This window comes from Argopecten irradians, chromosome 5, assembly GCF_041381155.1.
Source record: "Argopecten irradians isolate NY chromosome 5, Ai_NY, whole genome shotgun sequence".
In the NCBI taxonomy this organism is placed as follows: domain Eukaryota; kingdom Metazoa; phylum Mollusca; class Bivalvia; order Pectinida; family Pectinidae; genus Argopecten; species Argopecten irradians.
The window spans coordinates 41,456,726-41,474,000 of NC_091138.1; the positions used below are offsets into that span (position 1 = coordinate 41,456,726).

The following is a 17,275-nucleotide window of genomic DNA, read 5'->3' on the forward strand; positions in this document are numbered from 1 at the left end:
CTTACCAACCCCTCCGGTTACGGGAATCAAAGTCTTACCAACCCCTCCGGTTACGGAATCAAAGTCTTACCAACCCCTCCGGTTACGGGAATCAAAGTCTTACCAACCCCTCCGTTTACGGGACTCAAAGTCTTACCAACCCCTCCGGTTACGGGAATCAAAGTCTTACCAACCCCTCCGGTTACGGGAATCAAAGTCTTACCAATCCCTCCGGTTACGGGAATCAAAGTCTTACCAACCCCTCCGGTTATGGGAATCAAAGTCTTACCAACCCCTCCGGTTACGGGAATCAAAGTCTTACCAATCCCTCCGGTTACGGGAATCAAAGTCTTACCAACCCCTCCGGTTACGGGAATCAAAGTCTTACCAACCCCTCCGGTTACGGGAATCAAATTCTTACCAACCCCCCGGTTACGGGATTCAAAGTCTTACCAACCCCTCCGGTTACGGGAATCAAAGTCTTACCAATCCCTCCGGTTACGGGAATCAAAGTCTTACCAACCCCTCCGGTTACAGGAATCAAAGTCTTACCAACCCCTCCGGTTACAGGAATCTAAGTCTTACCAACCCCTCCGGTTACGGGAATCAAAGTCTTACCAATCCCTCCGGTTACGGGAATCAAAGTCTTACCAACCCCTCCGGTTACGGGAATCAAAGTCTTACCAACCCCTCCGGTTACAGGAATCTAAGTCTTACCAACCCCTCCGGTTACGGGAATCAAAGTCTTACCAACCCCTCCGTTACGGGAATCAAAGTCTTACCAACCCCTCCGTTTACGGGACTCAAAGTCTTACCAACCCCTCCGGTTACGGGAATCAAAGTCTTACCAACCCCTCCGGTTACGGGAATCAAAGTCTTACCAACCCCTCCGGTTACGGGAATCAAAGTCTTACCAACCCCTCCGGTTACGGGAATCAAAGTCTTACCAACCCCTCCGGTTACGGGAATCAAAGTCTTACCAACCCCTCCGGTTACGGGAATCAAAGTCTTACCAACCCCTCCGGTTACGGGAATCAAAGTCTTACCAACCCCTCCGGTTACGGGAATCAAATTCTTACCAACCCCTCCGGTTACGGGATTCAAAGTCTTACCAACCCCTCCGGTTACGGGAATCAAAGTCTTACCAATCCCTCCGGTTACGGGAATCAAAGTCTTACCAACCCCTCCGGTTACGGGAATCAAAGTCTTACCAACCCCTCCGGTTACGGGAATCAAAGTCTTACCAACCCCTCCGGTTACGGGAATCAAAGTCTTACCAACCCCTCCGGTTACGGGAATCAAAGTCTTACCAACCCCTCCGGTTACGGGAATCAAAGTCTTACCAACCCCTCCGGTTACGGGAATCTAAGTCTTACCAACCCCTCCGGTTACGGGAATCAAAGTCTTACCAACCCCTCCGGTTACAGGAATCAAAGTCTTACCAACCCCTCCGGTTACAGGAATCTAAGTCTTACCAACCCCTCCGGTTACGGGAATCAAAGTCTTACCAACCCCTCCGGTTACGGGAATCAAAGTCTTACCAACCCCTCCGGTTACGGGAATCAAAGTCTTACCAACCCCTCCGGTTACGGGAATCAAATTCTTACCAACCCCTCCGGTTACGGGACTACGAGTCTAATCAGCCCTTTACACTCTCAAAGGAGCACGACATCGTCTCTCGTGTCAAGTTTGGGTTACAACAGAGACGATGCATTGTACAGAAGACCCTCTATCAGCGCATCAACAGATACGTACAGGTATGTTGAAAAGTTGGAAAGTCTAAACAACCCTTCAATAGACAGATACACTGGTTTTACTATATAGAATCGTAAAACATTTTATTTGTTTTAAGTTGCCTTTTTAAAGGTGGGGAAGGAGGGATGGGGGCTTGTGAAGTATACTTCCTAAAATGTACGTATATTTCACAAAGCCATTTCTGTACAGTTTATATTATTTAATTTAAGTAATCGTGTTCTGAATATACGCAAACAAATAAGTGATTTAAGTTCAAAAGTATGCGCGCTGGGTGCTTTTTGGCGATAAGAAATAGCAATAACTGAAGAATCTAGCAAATGACCTCTGACTTTTCTGTACCTGAAATCGTATAAAATCCTTATTTCCTAACTACATGTAACACATATTTGTATGGCATAATTCTATGGAATATCCATCAAATGATGTAAACCGTGGTAATGTATTTTGGATTTCCACTTGATAAATAAAATAATGCATTGTCATATTCATGATCATTTCATTTCATGGCATTGGAATTTATGTAGAGGAAGCATAAAACTATCTCTTGTTTGTTGCAGGCGAAAGTATTTATCAACTTCACCTGCCCGGACTAGTTCTACACCTTTCTTTCTGCGTCCAAGTAGGATACGTTTCTCCAAGGAATCTATCGCAAGTGTCTTTAACAAGAGCACCATGCATGGCGGTAAGAAGATTGGCGAAACATTGGATGACTTGTTGATAGGACTTTGTAACGTTACAGATATTCCTACAATAACTGTGGTTAGAAAGAATGACCACTGGTTTACTGTCAATAACAAAAGATTGTGGGTCTTCCGGAAACTTGAGCAGCTAGGAAGATGTGCACGCGTTCTTGTCAAACAAGGCTATGAGATTCCCGATGGAAGAACAATGGCAGGTCAATACGAGTTCGCCGTGATGAAGGCGGGTGTCATTGGAAGGTTTATAAACCCAACAGCAGAGTTCCTGATGATCGAAGATCCGGGTACGTAACAATGACAAAGTTCAGTAAGATAGTATACGTTATAAAACAATTATATGAATATAAATTCTGTCGTATGATGCCTTTCAACAGTACAATTATACCTTTGTGTATACCTTAGATTGTAACCCTATTATAACCAGCATCACCCATAATGATGTTAGGGGGTATACTAGAATCAGCTTCTCTGTCCGTCCGTACTTCTGTCTGGCCATAGAAACAAATTGTCTGGAAACTCCTCCTACACTACTGAATCAATTTCAATGAACTCGGTGGCAATAGTTTGGACAATGCCTCGATGTGCATGCGTTTTTGCTGAAATTTTGGTTGCCATGATGATCAGGTAACGATACACAGATTTTCTAAAATGGTCGATAACATGGTGGTTTTGGGATTAGTTTTAATTATTTTAACATATGAATGTCGTTTTGGACACATGTTTCAGTAACGGTTACCATGGAAACAAAAGGTTTTCATGGTCTCATAACATTTGAGGACCATGCCCTAGATAACCTGTTAGCTCAGTAAATCAGTAAATTACGTGAATTATTTTTATATGATAAATAACGGTAAACGGGGGTATTAGTAAGCCATTAAGAAATTTGTTCTTCTCTGCATTCCGCCATTGTCAACGTCATATATTAAACATCGGGGTCAATCGGAACTCATCGGGATGTTACGAGCTGGGGTGTTCCGATTCCTATGGTTATCAGCTTGATGTATCGACAAGGGAAGGCCGTCCTTGACCCTGTTAATAGGACGTAACGCCCAACTAGCCTGTGCCCAGTTTCATGAACATTCCTTAAATTGAAGGAATCACTTAACTTAAAATTCTCTATAGGAAAACATTATGGAAGTTAAAGAAAAATCTAAGTTAAGGAACCTTCCTTAAAATCTGTAATGTTTTCCCGTGGAGAATTATAAGTTAAGGGATTCCTTCTTGGGCCCAGTCAGTCAGTCCAACCAACATAAATGTTGTAAATATTGGGTGGGAATTTACCAACATTGTAAGAATTAAAATATTTTCCTTTTCGATGCATAAGTTTAAATTTTACTAGTGCAAATAAGAGCTGAAAAGGATTTTGGCAGTATAGCCAAATATCATTATATTTTCATCTAGAGTACAGCGAAGTGTGTACATACGGTGAGACTATGAAGTCAAATATTGGTCTACAATGTAATTTCACAATTTTACAGTGTTATTAGTACTTATGAAATGATTTATACCAGTATGTTTCCATCTAAACATACATAGTACATAAAAACATTACTTTTACAGTGTATAGTGTCTGTGTTGTAACTAACGTGTGTAAGGCATCCCATACAGTAATTTGTCTGTCCATTTGAATGATTTTCACAGCTTAATATTATCATTAAACCTCATGGATTTTAATCAATTTTTGAAGAAAACAAGACGTGTCAAAATGTTCGCTTAGTTACGGCACATATAATTAAAGGGACAATTCAGTCTAAGAGAACATTAAAATTTGTACACATATCGGAAAAAACAGTTCTTATAGAAATTAGATCAGTTAGAAAAGCCCATGGTGGTGACATATGTGTGAAATGTTCAAACTCGCTCGCTGTCCGCCGTTACACACTGTGGTCAAACTTCTTGTATGCCGAACCCTGTTCCTTGCTCGTTGAGTAATGACATTTTTGTCTAGAACTACTCAAATCGCCCTGACAGTAGTGTGTTTACCTTATGTGATGAGTTGTCTTGCCTGAAAATAATTTTATCACCTTCTCAGTGGTTATGTAGTTCATTTGTTTAACGTGTGTGACTTTGGCTCGGGTGTGGGTACAGCGTTCATATTGTACCTGCTTAATCGTATTGATCAACGATTTGATATTTCAACGATATTAATTAAAATACTTAACAATGTCGTTGAATTTGTAAATGTTTTACGTTATATGTTTCATAAGAAATGTAGAAAAATACATTTATGCTATATTTTGCTTCTTGGTTATGTAAAAGAATTAGCCTGAGTGAATTGTCTCTTTAAAATGGTAAAACATAAATTAACTTATATCTTTATCTGTTACAGGTCCAGACAGAGTTCTGCTACTTCAATAACCATGAGATGCCCAAGTAAAATACGTTTCTCTGGGGAATCGATCAGAAGTGTTTTCAGCAGAAGATCCGAGCACGCCGGAAAAAAGATCGGTGACACATTGGACGAATTAATATTAGGAAAGTGTTCCATTTTAAACATACCGACAATAACTATATTTAGAAAAGATGGGGCCGGGTACACAAACAATAACAGGCGACTGTGGGTTTTTCGTAAGCTTGAGGAGCTTGGAGAATGTGAAAAGATTCCGGTAATAAAAGTTGATACATTTCCCGAAGGAAAGTTCACAACCAAAAATGATGGAAGATCGGTTAGGGTACGTTCTGACGAAGGAGGGTTATACTGGAAATTTAACCAACTTAGTTTGTATTAGTTGTCGTATCAGTGTGAATATGGAGTTAAAGAGAAAAAAGTCTGTGTAGGTTATTTTGTGTTTTGAAAATAATTTCTCATATTTCTTTCATGTTGATGTTATATTTTTCATATTTCGTAATAATTATGTTATCATTTTGTCTTTCAGCAAAGTATTGTTATATTGTTTATTTTTAATGCCTAGTAATGCTATTTTTTCCGTTTTTGATTTTTTTTTTTTTAGTTTGTTTGTTTAGTTTATTTTTTACGGCGGCGTATTAGGGCCACTACATATTTTGTTTTAATTTTGTACGTATAAGTAAATATCTTGTACGTATAAATTATTATTTTGTACGTACAAGATACTAACTTGTACGCACAAGATACTAATTTGTATTGTACGACGTACAAGATAATATCTTGTACGTACAAGATACTAACTTGCACGTACAAGATACTAACTTGTACGTACAAGATACTAACTTGTACATACAAGATACTAAGTTGTACGTTCAAGATGTTAAATTGTACGTACAAGATACTAACTTGTACGTACAAGAAAAAAAAAGTATGTAGTGGCCCTAATACGCCGCCGTAATTTTTATCTTTCATTCATATTTTTTTTATCTTTCATGCATAGTATTGTTATGTTTTTTCATACATCGTGATATTAATCTTCATCGTTTTTGTATAGTTATGTATATAAACTTAACAGTTAAGGATGCTCCAACGCTGACGAATGATGGTTTTTTTTCTCTATCAAAAACAGAAGCAGACGAATTCGAATTTTTCGCTGGTATAAAAGATGCAGATATTATTTTAAAGGGACTAAATCGCTAAAAAAATCATGTAATAAAAGATAAAAAGAATTATAGGACTAAAATTAATTGTAAAAGTTGTGTACTTTGTGTTAATAACAATATTTAAAAGTTTCTATAACAATTTTGTTCAAAATGGAGAAAAACTGAAAATAAATAGGACCGACCTAGTCACTATTTCATATTATTATCTTTCGGCGAGTGTAAACAACCCCTATGTGCATGCGCGACGCGTGAACATTCCAAACATCCGATCGAAGGAAATCTCATCTGTCTAATGGACATATCTACTATCGACTGAAAACACAAATTTATCGATTACAGGTTCCTGATTACTGTGCTAATCTAATAAACGTTGAAACGTATGCAAAAGTTTTGTGAAGAGTTTCTAAGTGTGAATAATCCTATACTGTACAGGTTTTTGTAGCCATAAAGAAGGGTTTTCATTATATTATATGGTTTTATACTTGCTTCTACCATTATTTTATTTTCATTTGTCATGATATTATGTACTATTCCGCTAAACCTGCCAATATTATTGGCTTTAAAAAAATGGCCTAATATATAGACTTTACAATAAGGAAAAAATGGGGAAAAACTAATAATATAGGCATGTTTAGCGGACTAAGTAAGAACGTGTATTTCTTTTATCATTATATCAATATTTGACATTCCGTATACATTGTATATCCTTAGTGATGATGTCTATCCGTCTAATGGGCATTCCCTATATATCTCTAGTTATAGTCTTTATCCGTCTAATGGACTTTCCTTATATAGCCCTAGCTATAATATATATCCGTCTAATGGAAATTCCCTATATATCCTTAGTTATAGTGCCTATCCGTCTAATGGACATTCCTTATATATACCTAGTTATAGTCTCTCTCCGTCTAATGGACATTCCCCTATATGTCACTAGTTATATAACTTTTTTCCATCTGATTTACTTTAAAAAAAATCAGCCTAACTATATATCTAAATTTTATGTGTACTTTTATGTATTCAAAGCAAAAATATACCTTACATATACATTGTAGACCTATGTACATTGTATATGTTTGCTTAATAATGTACATGTACACCTGTATTCATGTATAATATATACATAATTAACGGGTGAAAATACCTCTCACTTCTTGTCATATTTCCATCAAATACTCTAAAGCTTCATAGAACTATGCTGTTTTACTTGGCAATGTAGATACAGGGGCGTAGGAAGCGGGTGTGGGAGATGGGGGTCGGGGTTGGAGGGGGTCAGGAGGGGGGCAATTGCCTCCCCGTTTCCCTGGACAAGGGCAAACATTTCTTGTTGCCCCCCCCCCCCCCCCCCCCCCAATTACGTTTCTTTCTACGCCACTGAGATACGCTGTAAATGTATCGGCTATTACGCTTAATCAGGCCAATGTAACCGATAAAATATAAGTTGCCTCTTAGTGGTGTTATTACATCTATATCCATTAGCCGGATGAGATTTTCAGCGACCTCGATTCCGAACTCAAAGATGCACTCGGTTCTTTCCGTTGTAAACATTCAATGCCGACAGATACAATTTCTTGTTGTGTTTGGCGATATTCTAACGTTGATAAACATTGCCAATAGTTCAAATTAAATGTTGTAATTTTGAAAACTTTCTAATTTCAGGTATAAGAACGTTTGTAGGAAGTCAAAAACCCTAAGAAATCTATGTAAATCTAATGATTTAGTAACTTTAAGTTATTTGGTGTGTTTTTGCTGCTGTCGATGTAACTTTTTTATATTTAAATGTTTTACCATATTGACCTCGATGTTGTTGTTTTTTTTGTTTTTTTTTGTGGGTTTTTTTATGTCGGCATTGCGATCTGAACAGTAAATGTTTGTTAACTATCCAAATATCTACATTCTATTCTAATCATTGCTTTCTGCCGTCAAAGTTATAGGAAACAATTACCCTTTAATCTGTAGAAAATCAAGACACAATTATGTGTTCAAACTCAAAAACGCAGAACCAAGGTCTATTACAATGAAAACGAGATTTTTATGGCTGCTAGAAGAGTATATAGAAGAGCATCACAACGTACAAATATAGGCTTGGAGATACGTTTTTATCTGCTTTCATCTCATCTAAGGTCATAACTATAAAAATGCATCATTCATGTCAAGTCAGAGTCCAATAAATTTCTCAAATGAGATTTAGGTGACGATTACAATATATACAACTTAAAACAACACAAATATACAGGTGGAATCAAAATGTCCTTAGCATTATGCACAAAATGTCTTTAGCATAATTTTCATAAAATTATCAACTTTCTAACATCAAGATTCATGGTAGTGTTTAAAGTGCACACTTGTTATCGCATTTTCATGCCCAACAACATTTTGACGACAATTAGATTTCACGATTTACAGATAAAACACTCTACAGTATTTGTTGTAGAATCTTTTCCGCGGCGGTTTATTTTCACACACGACAATAAGTTGGTTTACGTTACATACAAATATTCAATCTTGGCGAAAGTTCCTAATATTTAACATTAAAATCCCATCTTATAGATATTAATGTAGAATTTTAGATTTGCCAAAAATAAAATGCTTCCACATATTGATATGTTTATTTATGAAAACGACAGTAATGTATACACGTGATGATAAGAATGGTTTTATGAAAACGGTAATACAGGTAGGTTTCGTGAAAGCGAAAGTAAAATTATTACTTGATTCGAAGAAGTTAATTGGGGTTTTATAGAAATTTGTATGCAGGGTCATGCAGTACAACGATTCAAATTTTCTAAAAAAGTAAATCCATGTTACATGTTTATCATTGTTATAGAATAACACCAAAGTTAATAAAATTCAGCATTTACGTGAGTTGACTTGTTTCGGAAATAAAATAACAAGTGTCTAATGTAAATATTAAGTTATTGATTTTTATATCGGCGTAAATGATGAAAATATTACATTTATGAGTGCAAATGTTTATATGAATTGCATTCACAGTTTTTTTTTTTTTTTTTTTTTTTTTTTCGTTTGTTTGGTATTTTTTGACAGAATGTTCAGTTATTTTATAAATCTAAAACATATATGAAAAATTAACAAATGAAATACAGGAAATGTATAGACTAGATATCTGCATGTCACATAGATTTTATTGTTATGCTCAATACGGTCAATTTCCAAAACGAAAGTAAAACTGCATTTCCCAGAAGAATACAGACGTCCGTTATAAAGGCTTGTATATATCGAGCAGGAAGAAATGCAGTTACGGCCAAGTGAAATACGTTTTTCACAGGATTCTATCAATAATGTTTTTGACAAAAGGTCCCCTCATGCCCACAGAAGAATCGGGTGAAACATTGGATGCATTATTGAAAGATCAGTGTACAATATATCAAATACCGACTATAACAGTCGTCAAAAGGAACGGAGTCTGGTACTCGGCCGATAACAGGAGACTTTGGGTGTTCCGTAAACTAGAAGAGCTGGGGAAATGTACAACGATTCCAGTCCATGAGGGTTACAGTATTCCGAGTGAAAAATTCACTACACGGAACAGTGGAAGATTCATCAATGTACGTCGTGATGCTGGTGGGTCCATATTGGAGGACTTACCGGCATAACAGTAGTCAGACGTGGACTAGGCCTGCATCAACGTCTGGTTACGGGACTCAAAGGCTTACCAACCCTTCCAGTTATGGGACTCAAAGTCTTACCAACCCCTCCAGTTACGGGACTCAAAGTCTTACCAACCCCTCCAGTTACGGGACTCAAAGTCTTACCAACCCCTCCAGTTACGGGACTCATTCACTTAAAACAACAACAACACAAAACAAACTCGCCTTACCTCGGTAGGAGAGACGTTTCCTAGCAGGTCTCCGAGCCCGTTACTGGTGGTCAGACTCGTAGTGGACAGGTCAAATGGACTCTTGGCTAGGTCAGTTACTACAACATTGGTCAATAGTATACGATACACAATGGGTGTAACAAATCTGTATCTCAAACTTCACACGATCTAAATCCAACACACAACATTATTAGACAAATATACCACACAACCAAAATATTTCTGTGATAGTCTTAATTTATAAGAATCACTTTTGTCCAAGTCAGAAATATTGTCTGAATTCACCCCAGTTTCTAGAGTTTTTTTGCATGCAATGCACAGTCTAAATTTTTAAATTAACTCTGATTTTCCTTCTCTCAAAGTTTTATAATTCCCAGTATCTTTTTGCTGCTGAATTCCTAAAAAAATTTTTTTTTCAAGGACTATGATTTGGAGCAATATCACTTCATTACTGTTTCCATAAATTGTCCATAATTGAGTTTTTTTCTCTTATATAGATACTCCTTATATGGAATAACAATTTAAAATCACAAAACAAAACAATGATATGAACCCTTGTAGTTAACATAGAATTCTACAAGGAATCTTACATCTGATTTGCATTGTACCATATTCGACCCAATAAGTGCCCTTGTCCCTATAAGTGCCCCTCCCCCTTTTTGAGGCCCCCATTTCAATTGCCCTGGCATAAATAAAGACAAAAACTACACAAAACTATAGAGTTGCAATAATTTCGTCTCATTAGCACCTTTTTCATTTTTTCCATTTTCTAAACGCCCTGGGCACTTATCGGGACGAATATGTTAACTTCATATTACTGGTAGTCCATAATATCATTAAGAGATGTTCTGACATTGTAATTCTTATTAATAAACTTTTTTTTTTATTCTTTGTTTCGGAAACGAGGTTTAAATATACAATTAAACTGTCAACTAATTACTGTTGGAACAATTAGGTTACGGACTTATAGAATAATAAGGACAGAAGTCCAAAAGGAAATGAGACTTGCTGATGGAAAATTTATTGTAAAAAAGTCTTCTGTCTGTCTGTCAGTTAATCATGAGAAACACAATAAAATTTCTCATCAAACGAGCATCGGACTGAAGTCTGATGTTAATTACACTAAAAACCTCCAGGATATGGACATATAGTCGACACATGTTTTAACATGATGATCCGATGACAAGATCAGATGATCTGATTTGAGGTAACTTCCTAATGGAAGATGACACGACGAATCAATAAACCTAGATAGCAAATACAACAATAGGCTATTGTTTTACCTGGTGTCTGTGGCTGGAGTTCGAGGATCTGGTTCACACCCTGGCAGAAATCGTCAAAATTTATCTTTCCTTTTCCCTCTGGATCTAGAATCTGAACAATTCCTATAACATTCTGTAACAAAAAAAAAATAATAATAATAATAAATTGATCTTAATTTATCAGGAACCTAGATATGATTTTAATTTGCTTTGAGCAATTTATCCTTTTCAGCAGACACAAACTTAAACTATATGCGTTTAGCATGCTGCTAATTATAAGTCAAAGGCTTAATTACCACAGACTTGACTTAACAGCATGCTCAATACCTATATTCAAACCTTGTTTAATGGAAGCTTGTATATGAATTGTTTGAACTATTTGAGTGTTGAGATAAGTGTACATTTACTTGTCAAAGATAGTCATACAGAGTAAACTTTGATCGGAGCAAACATAAATGATACTTGGAGTTAAACGTGTGTATATTGTGTGTAAAAAAGAACAACAATGATATATAGCCCTATATAGAATACAACATTAACCAAAACAGCACAGACTGGTCTGTTGCTCAGTTCTCTGAGAAACCTGTATGGATTTCATACTTTGTATTTCTAATGGATATATTTTCTGATAGATCTGATTCAGCACCTTTTAAGCTCAAGACAGACCAATCAGTCGACAAATTGAGGTACCATATTTAGATTTCCTGAGATGACGAACATAACATTTCACCATAACATACAACCATATATGATAAATTATGACCGTTGTTACATCTTACAGAGATTGAGCCACTGGTCTATATTATTGCCTGGCATTATGGCTCAGTATATATAAGACTTTAGAGATAAACGAACAACAATACCTGCAGATAAACAATTGATATACACAATACTCCACACAATAAAAGGTCACTCACATAGACTTGGTCATAAATAGCAGTGTTACATGTACATTAATATGTGTAACTATATGGGGATACACTGAGCATATATGTAATATAATAGCCATGTACATACAGCATAGCTTTATATCATTCATATAGCCCCCATACAAACATTGAACTGACTGTACTGTTAGTAATGGTATTCCATGTTATAAGGAACCGACCAATTTAGCTTTCATGAATTGATGTCATATTTAATTCTACATTTTATAAGGAACCGACTGATTTAGCTTTCATGAATTGATGTCATATTACTACATTTTATTATAAGGAACCGACTGATTTAGCTTTCATATTACTACATTTTATAAGAACCGACTGATTTAGCTTTCATGAATTGATGTCATATTACTACATTTTATAAGGAACCGACTGATTTAGCTTTCATGAATTGATGTCATATTACTACATTTTATTATAAGGAACCGACTGATTTAGCTTTCATGAATTGATGTCATATTACTACATTTGCTCTTCAAAATTTCATATCTGTGAGAATTGTGTTGAATTTAACAAAGAAACATGATTCAAAAATTGTAAAATACTTATTACATTTGATTTCAATACATTAAATTAAAAGATAGTAGTATGCTATGCTAGTAAAACTTTGTTTTACTCATCAGAGCCAAGTCATAATCACAATGGGAGGTCATGATTGAAATGTCATATTGTACGTTACACACAATTTAGGCCAATGAAATCTAGCATCTCAACGATATAATAAACTATATATTCCAATGTAGAACCCCTTGTATATACTAGAGATGACTTTACTGGTTAGACTGAGTGAGACAATATATAGATTATAAACTGTATTATACAAAATCTTGATTCATGCAGCTGAGCTTGAAATCTAGGTCAGTTTCAGCATCTGCATTGGCAGCAGTTCAAATACATTCATAAAGTACACAGATGATGCAATTGACAAAACCAATGTAAAATGCCAAGCACAGAGATTTCATTTTTACGTCTTTTACTGCCAATTTTGTTCAGCAGGACATGAAATACATCATAAATGCACTTCAATCAAGGTTACATATAAATTTTTTTGCACAAAATTCATGAATTGCGTGAATCAACTAAATATCTATTAATTGTATAAATCTTAATTTTGTGTATCATGGCATCACTATTAAGAATGACAGGTAACTAAATTAGTAATAATTAAAATATTCTGAATTATTAACCAATCTTGTGTTGATTGGCGAAGACTTAATTAATTGAACAAAATCATGGAGGAACTTAAAAGTCAAAACACTCTCTGACTGAAAATGTATAATAAAGATTAGTCACATCTTCTATAATATTCCATTGTTTCCTAGATGATGTTGCAGGGCATCCAGTTGACTCTCGACTTTTAGTGGTTTTCAGAAGTCAAATCACTATTTCTCATAAATTTATAGAGTCAAAAGATATCACACATAGACATGTGCTTCAAACTCAAGAGTCAAATCTGATTTTTGGGATTTATTTTATAAAAACATATTCACGTAGAAGCCCTGGTTGTTGGACAATTTTTGACCGCAAACCTCCAATATTACACTATACAGATAAACATATTGTATTTCTATCTTTAATATGTACCAAGGGTGATGAATGTTTATATTCAGAAGACCTCTAGATAAATTATCTTCCAATAACCCACTAAACTCTCAATCTAAACACTGACCACATAAACTATTATATAACACACGACAAACATTATTTAATACACAGGCCTTGATACTACTCGATATTAGCATTCGTTTATCTATTAATATAGCAAAAACACTGATACATACATGATATAGTACTAGTGTTATACTCAAGGCTTATCACTAGTGTTGACAGAAGGGATTTTCCACCAGACTGCTCAATGATAAGGCACTATGGCAGGGATATATATTACTTCATAGCATCAACAAACCTCAAAAGCTAGCCAATTAGTGGCTACTTCTCCTGTATAAGGTTGGTCAGCCAGACAAATTCAATTATTTCTTACATATTAAGCAAACACTAAGCAGCCAGCTACCATAAACTCGGAAGTCGCCTGTGTATATATAAAGACTGAAAGGCAAGTGGTAATGGTCAAGGTTTTTGTCAGACTTGAGATCATTTTTAATGTCACCATGACTCATCAAAGAAAATTAATATTAATACACTCTACTGGAGCTTATTAGATTTACTGAGACAAATTTTGTGGTTTGTTCCAAAACAGCCAGTCGTTTTACATGTGCTATACGTAGGGCTGAAACGATTAGTAATTTTTGTATTCGATATGACAAAGCATATGCCTTACATAATATAAGGCTACCTATAAATAAGAATAGATTTATTGACAAAACAAACATATTTTATCCCAAATCAGCTCTGAATTCTGTTCCTGTACAGTATCATTTATTCTTCTGTAACATTGTTTAAATCCAGTCTGCTACCCCCCTGTTTTGATGTGACCTTCACACGTACGACTAATCAACCAAATCTGGATCGCCACGGAGCGACATGACCACATTTTCGTCAAGTAACTTTTTTATTTCCGTGGTAAAAAATAAATAAATCAACAACTCTTAACTTCAATTAAAATATGAACAAAAACATTCTTTTTGTATAATAAACACATGCAACAGTAAAATTAAAATGTCCAGGACTACTGCTCCTTCCGCTCCCGCGCGTCCCGGAAACAATTAAGCCTCCCTAACGTAACAACATGTAGCCGATTGCTAGTGAAAATTGGCGAAGAGCGTGTTGCAAGCTTTCTCATGACACCACTTTCTCATTGATTAATGACTTTAACTTCCACAGAGACGTAATTTAACAAGTATTTCTCACATCATATATGCTTTGTTGAGTTCAAAACGTGTACATAAAGAGATAAAACTACGATCATTCATCAATGATTAATAAAATCTTTAATCGATTTTCAGCGATTTGTTTCGTTAATCTAATCGCCTCCAATTATTCGACAAATCTTTTCAACCCTAGCTATATGGATATATACCGGTATGTGTATACGGAATAAATTTACAATTCTGCAATCTAATGGATTTGTTTTAGTCTACATGCATCCTATTAACAGCCAGGGTCAATGAAGACGCTAGGTGCCAGGTTTCTGTAGTGGAGAAAAGACAGAATACCCAGAGAAAAACCCATCAACCTACAGTCAGTTCTTGGCAATATTCGAGCTTGTCACTTGCACCCAATAGAAATGTAACGAAACACATGAAAAGTTTGACCAAACCTACATGTTACAGTAACCTACAACTTATTACAATGAATCACAGCCGATTCAATTATTGTATTGATAAATTAAGTACGTTCAATTATAAAATGTTAAATTCAATATAGATTTGTAGAATATAGGTGCTCAATGTATAGACAACCATATCATTCATCCATTCCATCAATGGATGAATACAATTTTATGTAACCATGTATATGTTAGATGTAGTCTTCCAAGACCAACCAAAAGACATGCAGAAGGAAGGTGGTCTTTATACACAGGGTAAATCATTGTAAAGAACTGAAGATTAATGTTAAGTAAATTACATCTTGACATACTGCAATTTTTTGGTTTTATCAAAATTAACATACTTCAGTTCAAAGTTACACTGGAGTGGTATCTCTGTCAAGGAAATTCTCCAAACCTGAGTTTGGCGAGTCAGAAACATAAAATTCCCTCGTTAGATCCTTATATGGGGTGTGTAGAATGAAACCCTAGGAAATGGCCTTGACCTATTCACTCTGACAGTCAGTGATATGATTACATGATGATTTTAAATAATGACACACCAGAAGGCCATTCCAGACACCTCAAGCTATGTAACTAGGGGTCACAGGGTCAAAAGTCGCACCATACAAAACGACTTTAATGTACCCTTAATACAGGTTTCGGGACTGATTAAATCTAGATTCTATAAATAAATTGGTACAGGTATAACATTTACCTGTCACCAATGCTTTAGGACACAATGGGAGTTGTTGTAATGTTCACTTCCTACTGACAATGACATTTCCTCTAAGGAAAGGATCTTAAGGCACATTTATTAAATTATAATAAACGTACAATATAGTATCGACCAGACAAGAAAAAATACAATATACATACATATGTAGTTATAACTACAAGAGAGGAAGTTTAAAATCTGAAAAAATTGTTGTGTATATTAAAGTATTTCTTGAAGTTTTGCAATTAAACAAGTTAACAGATCTTCATAAGTCATTATTATTTATTTATTTTTTTACATGAGAGATAAGATTCTCAAATATAAGTAATATAAAAATAAAACTCATGGTCAAGTCAAATCAAGATAAATTATAAATTATCATTATTAATGTAAAGGTAAAACAGGATAAACTTCGGAAGGGAATATACATGCATGCTTTCTTTGTTATTATCGAATATGGCATTTCTGCACATATATGTATTGTATATCTTAACTATGTTTATACCAATATCATAGACAATTAACTGGTGTCCAAACTGCAACTGTTTTAATAGATAAAATCAATTAATGTTCAAAATTTCCTTCAACTTTCAAATCAATATGCACATACATCTCATTTGTGTGGATGTTTTGTATTTAATAAAAACAAAAAATAATTTTATTATCTAGGCCTATCAATCTGAAGCTGATATGGTTCAATTAACCATACCTGAAGCCTTCCATAACCAATGGGTTCATGATTAGTCGCAAGAGGACTAGTGTACGCAATGTAATAATATCTATGAAATATTATCTGTTTACCATGGAAACTACATAAATAAAATAAACAGTAGCGAAGAAGTGCAACAGTTCAACCGGCCAAGCTGGTCATCGATCTATCTCCGTTTGTTTACAATTTGATACGGGAAGGCGATATCAACCCACAACAGATAGCGGCTGATCAGATGTGTTCTGTCAAACAGTCAAACGTCGCCGCCATCGAAAAAACTTAAATCAAATATAAAAATCACTAATGTTTATTTTTGAAATATGCTAATAATGACTTTAGATTCTATATTTAGAATTCACGTGTGAATCATCAAGTTATATTACTACATTACGTTAAATTGTGACGCCCCTTTACTTTCGCCATTCTCACCTCATCACTGTCGGCACCGAAGTGCTCTTTCGCCAAATTTCTGAAGTGATCGACGGTGATATATCCCTCTTTTTCAACGTCACACACATCAAACACAGACTGGAGTTTCCCTCTTAAATCTCCGTCCATCGCCTTCCTGTCTAAACCCCCTCCGCCTTTCACCTCTAGTGAACTATCCGATAATTTGTCCATACAGGTAAATTTGCCTCAACTGGTGCCAAAGAACTA

At 35.4% G+C, this 17,275-nt stretch overlaps 1 protein-coding gene across 1 annotated transcript; it reads right to left on the minus strand.

Moving 5' to 3' along the window:
- Nucleotides 1–9,744: 9,744 nt before the first annotated feature.
- LOC138323884 (uncharacterized) lies at nt 9,745–17,271 on the minus strand. Its single transcript, XM_069268797.1, has 3 exons — nt 17,048–17,271; nt 11,064–11,175; nt 9,745–9,878 (listed from the first exon to the last, which is right to left on the minus strand). The coding sequence occupies exons 1-3, from the start codon at nt 17,237–17,239 to the stop codon at nt 9,745–9,747; spliced, it is 438 nt and encodes a 145-aa protein (XP_069124898.1). The 5' UTR covers nt 17,240–17,271.
- Between the last annotated feature and the right edge of the window lie 4 nt (nt 17,272–17,275).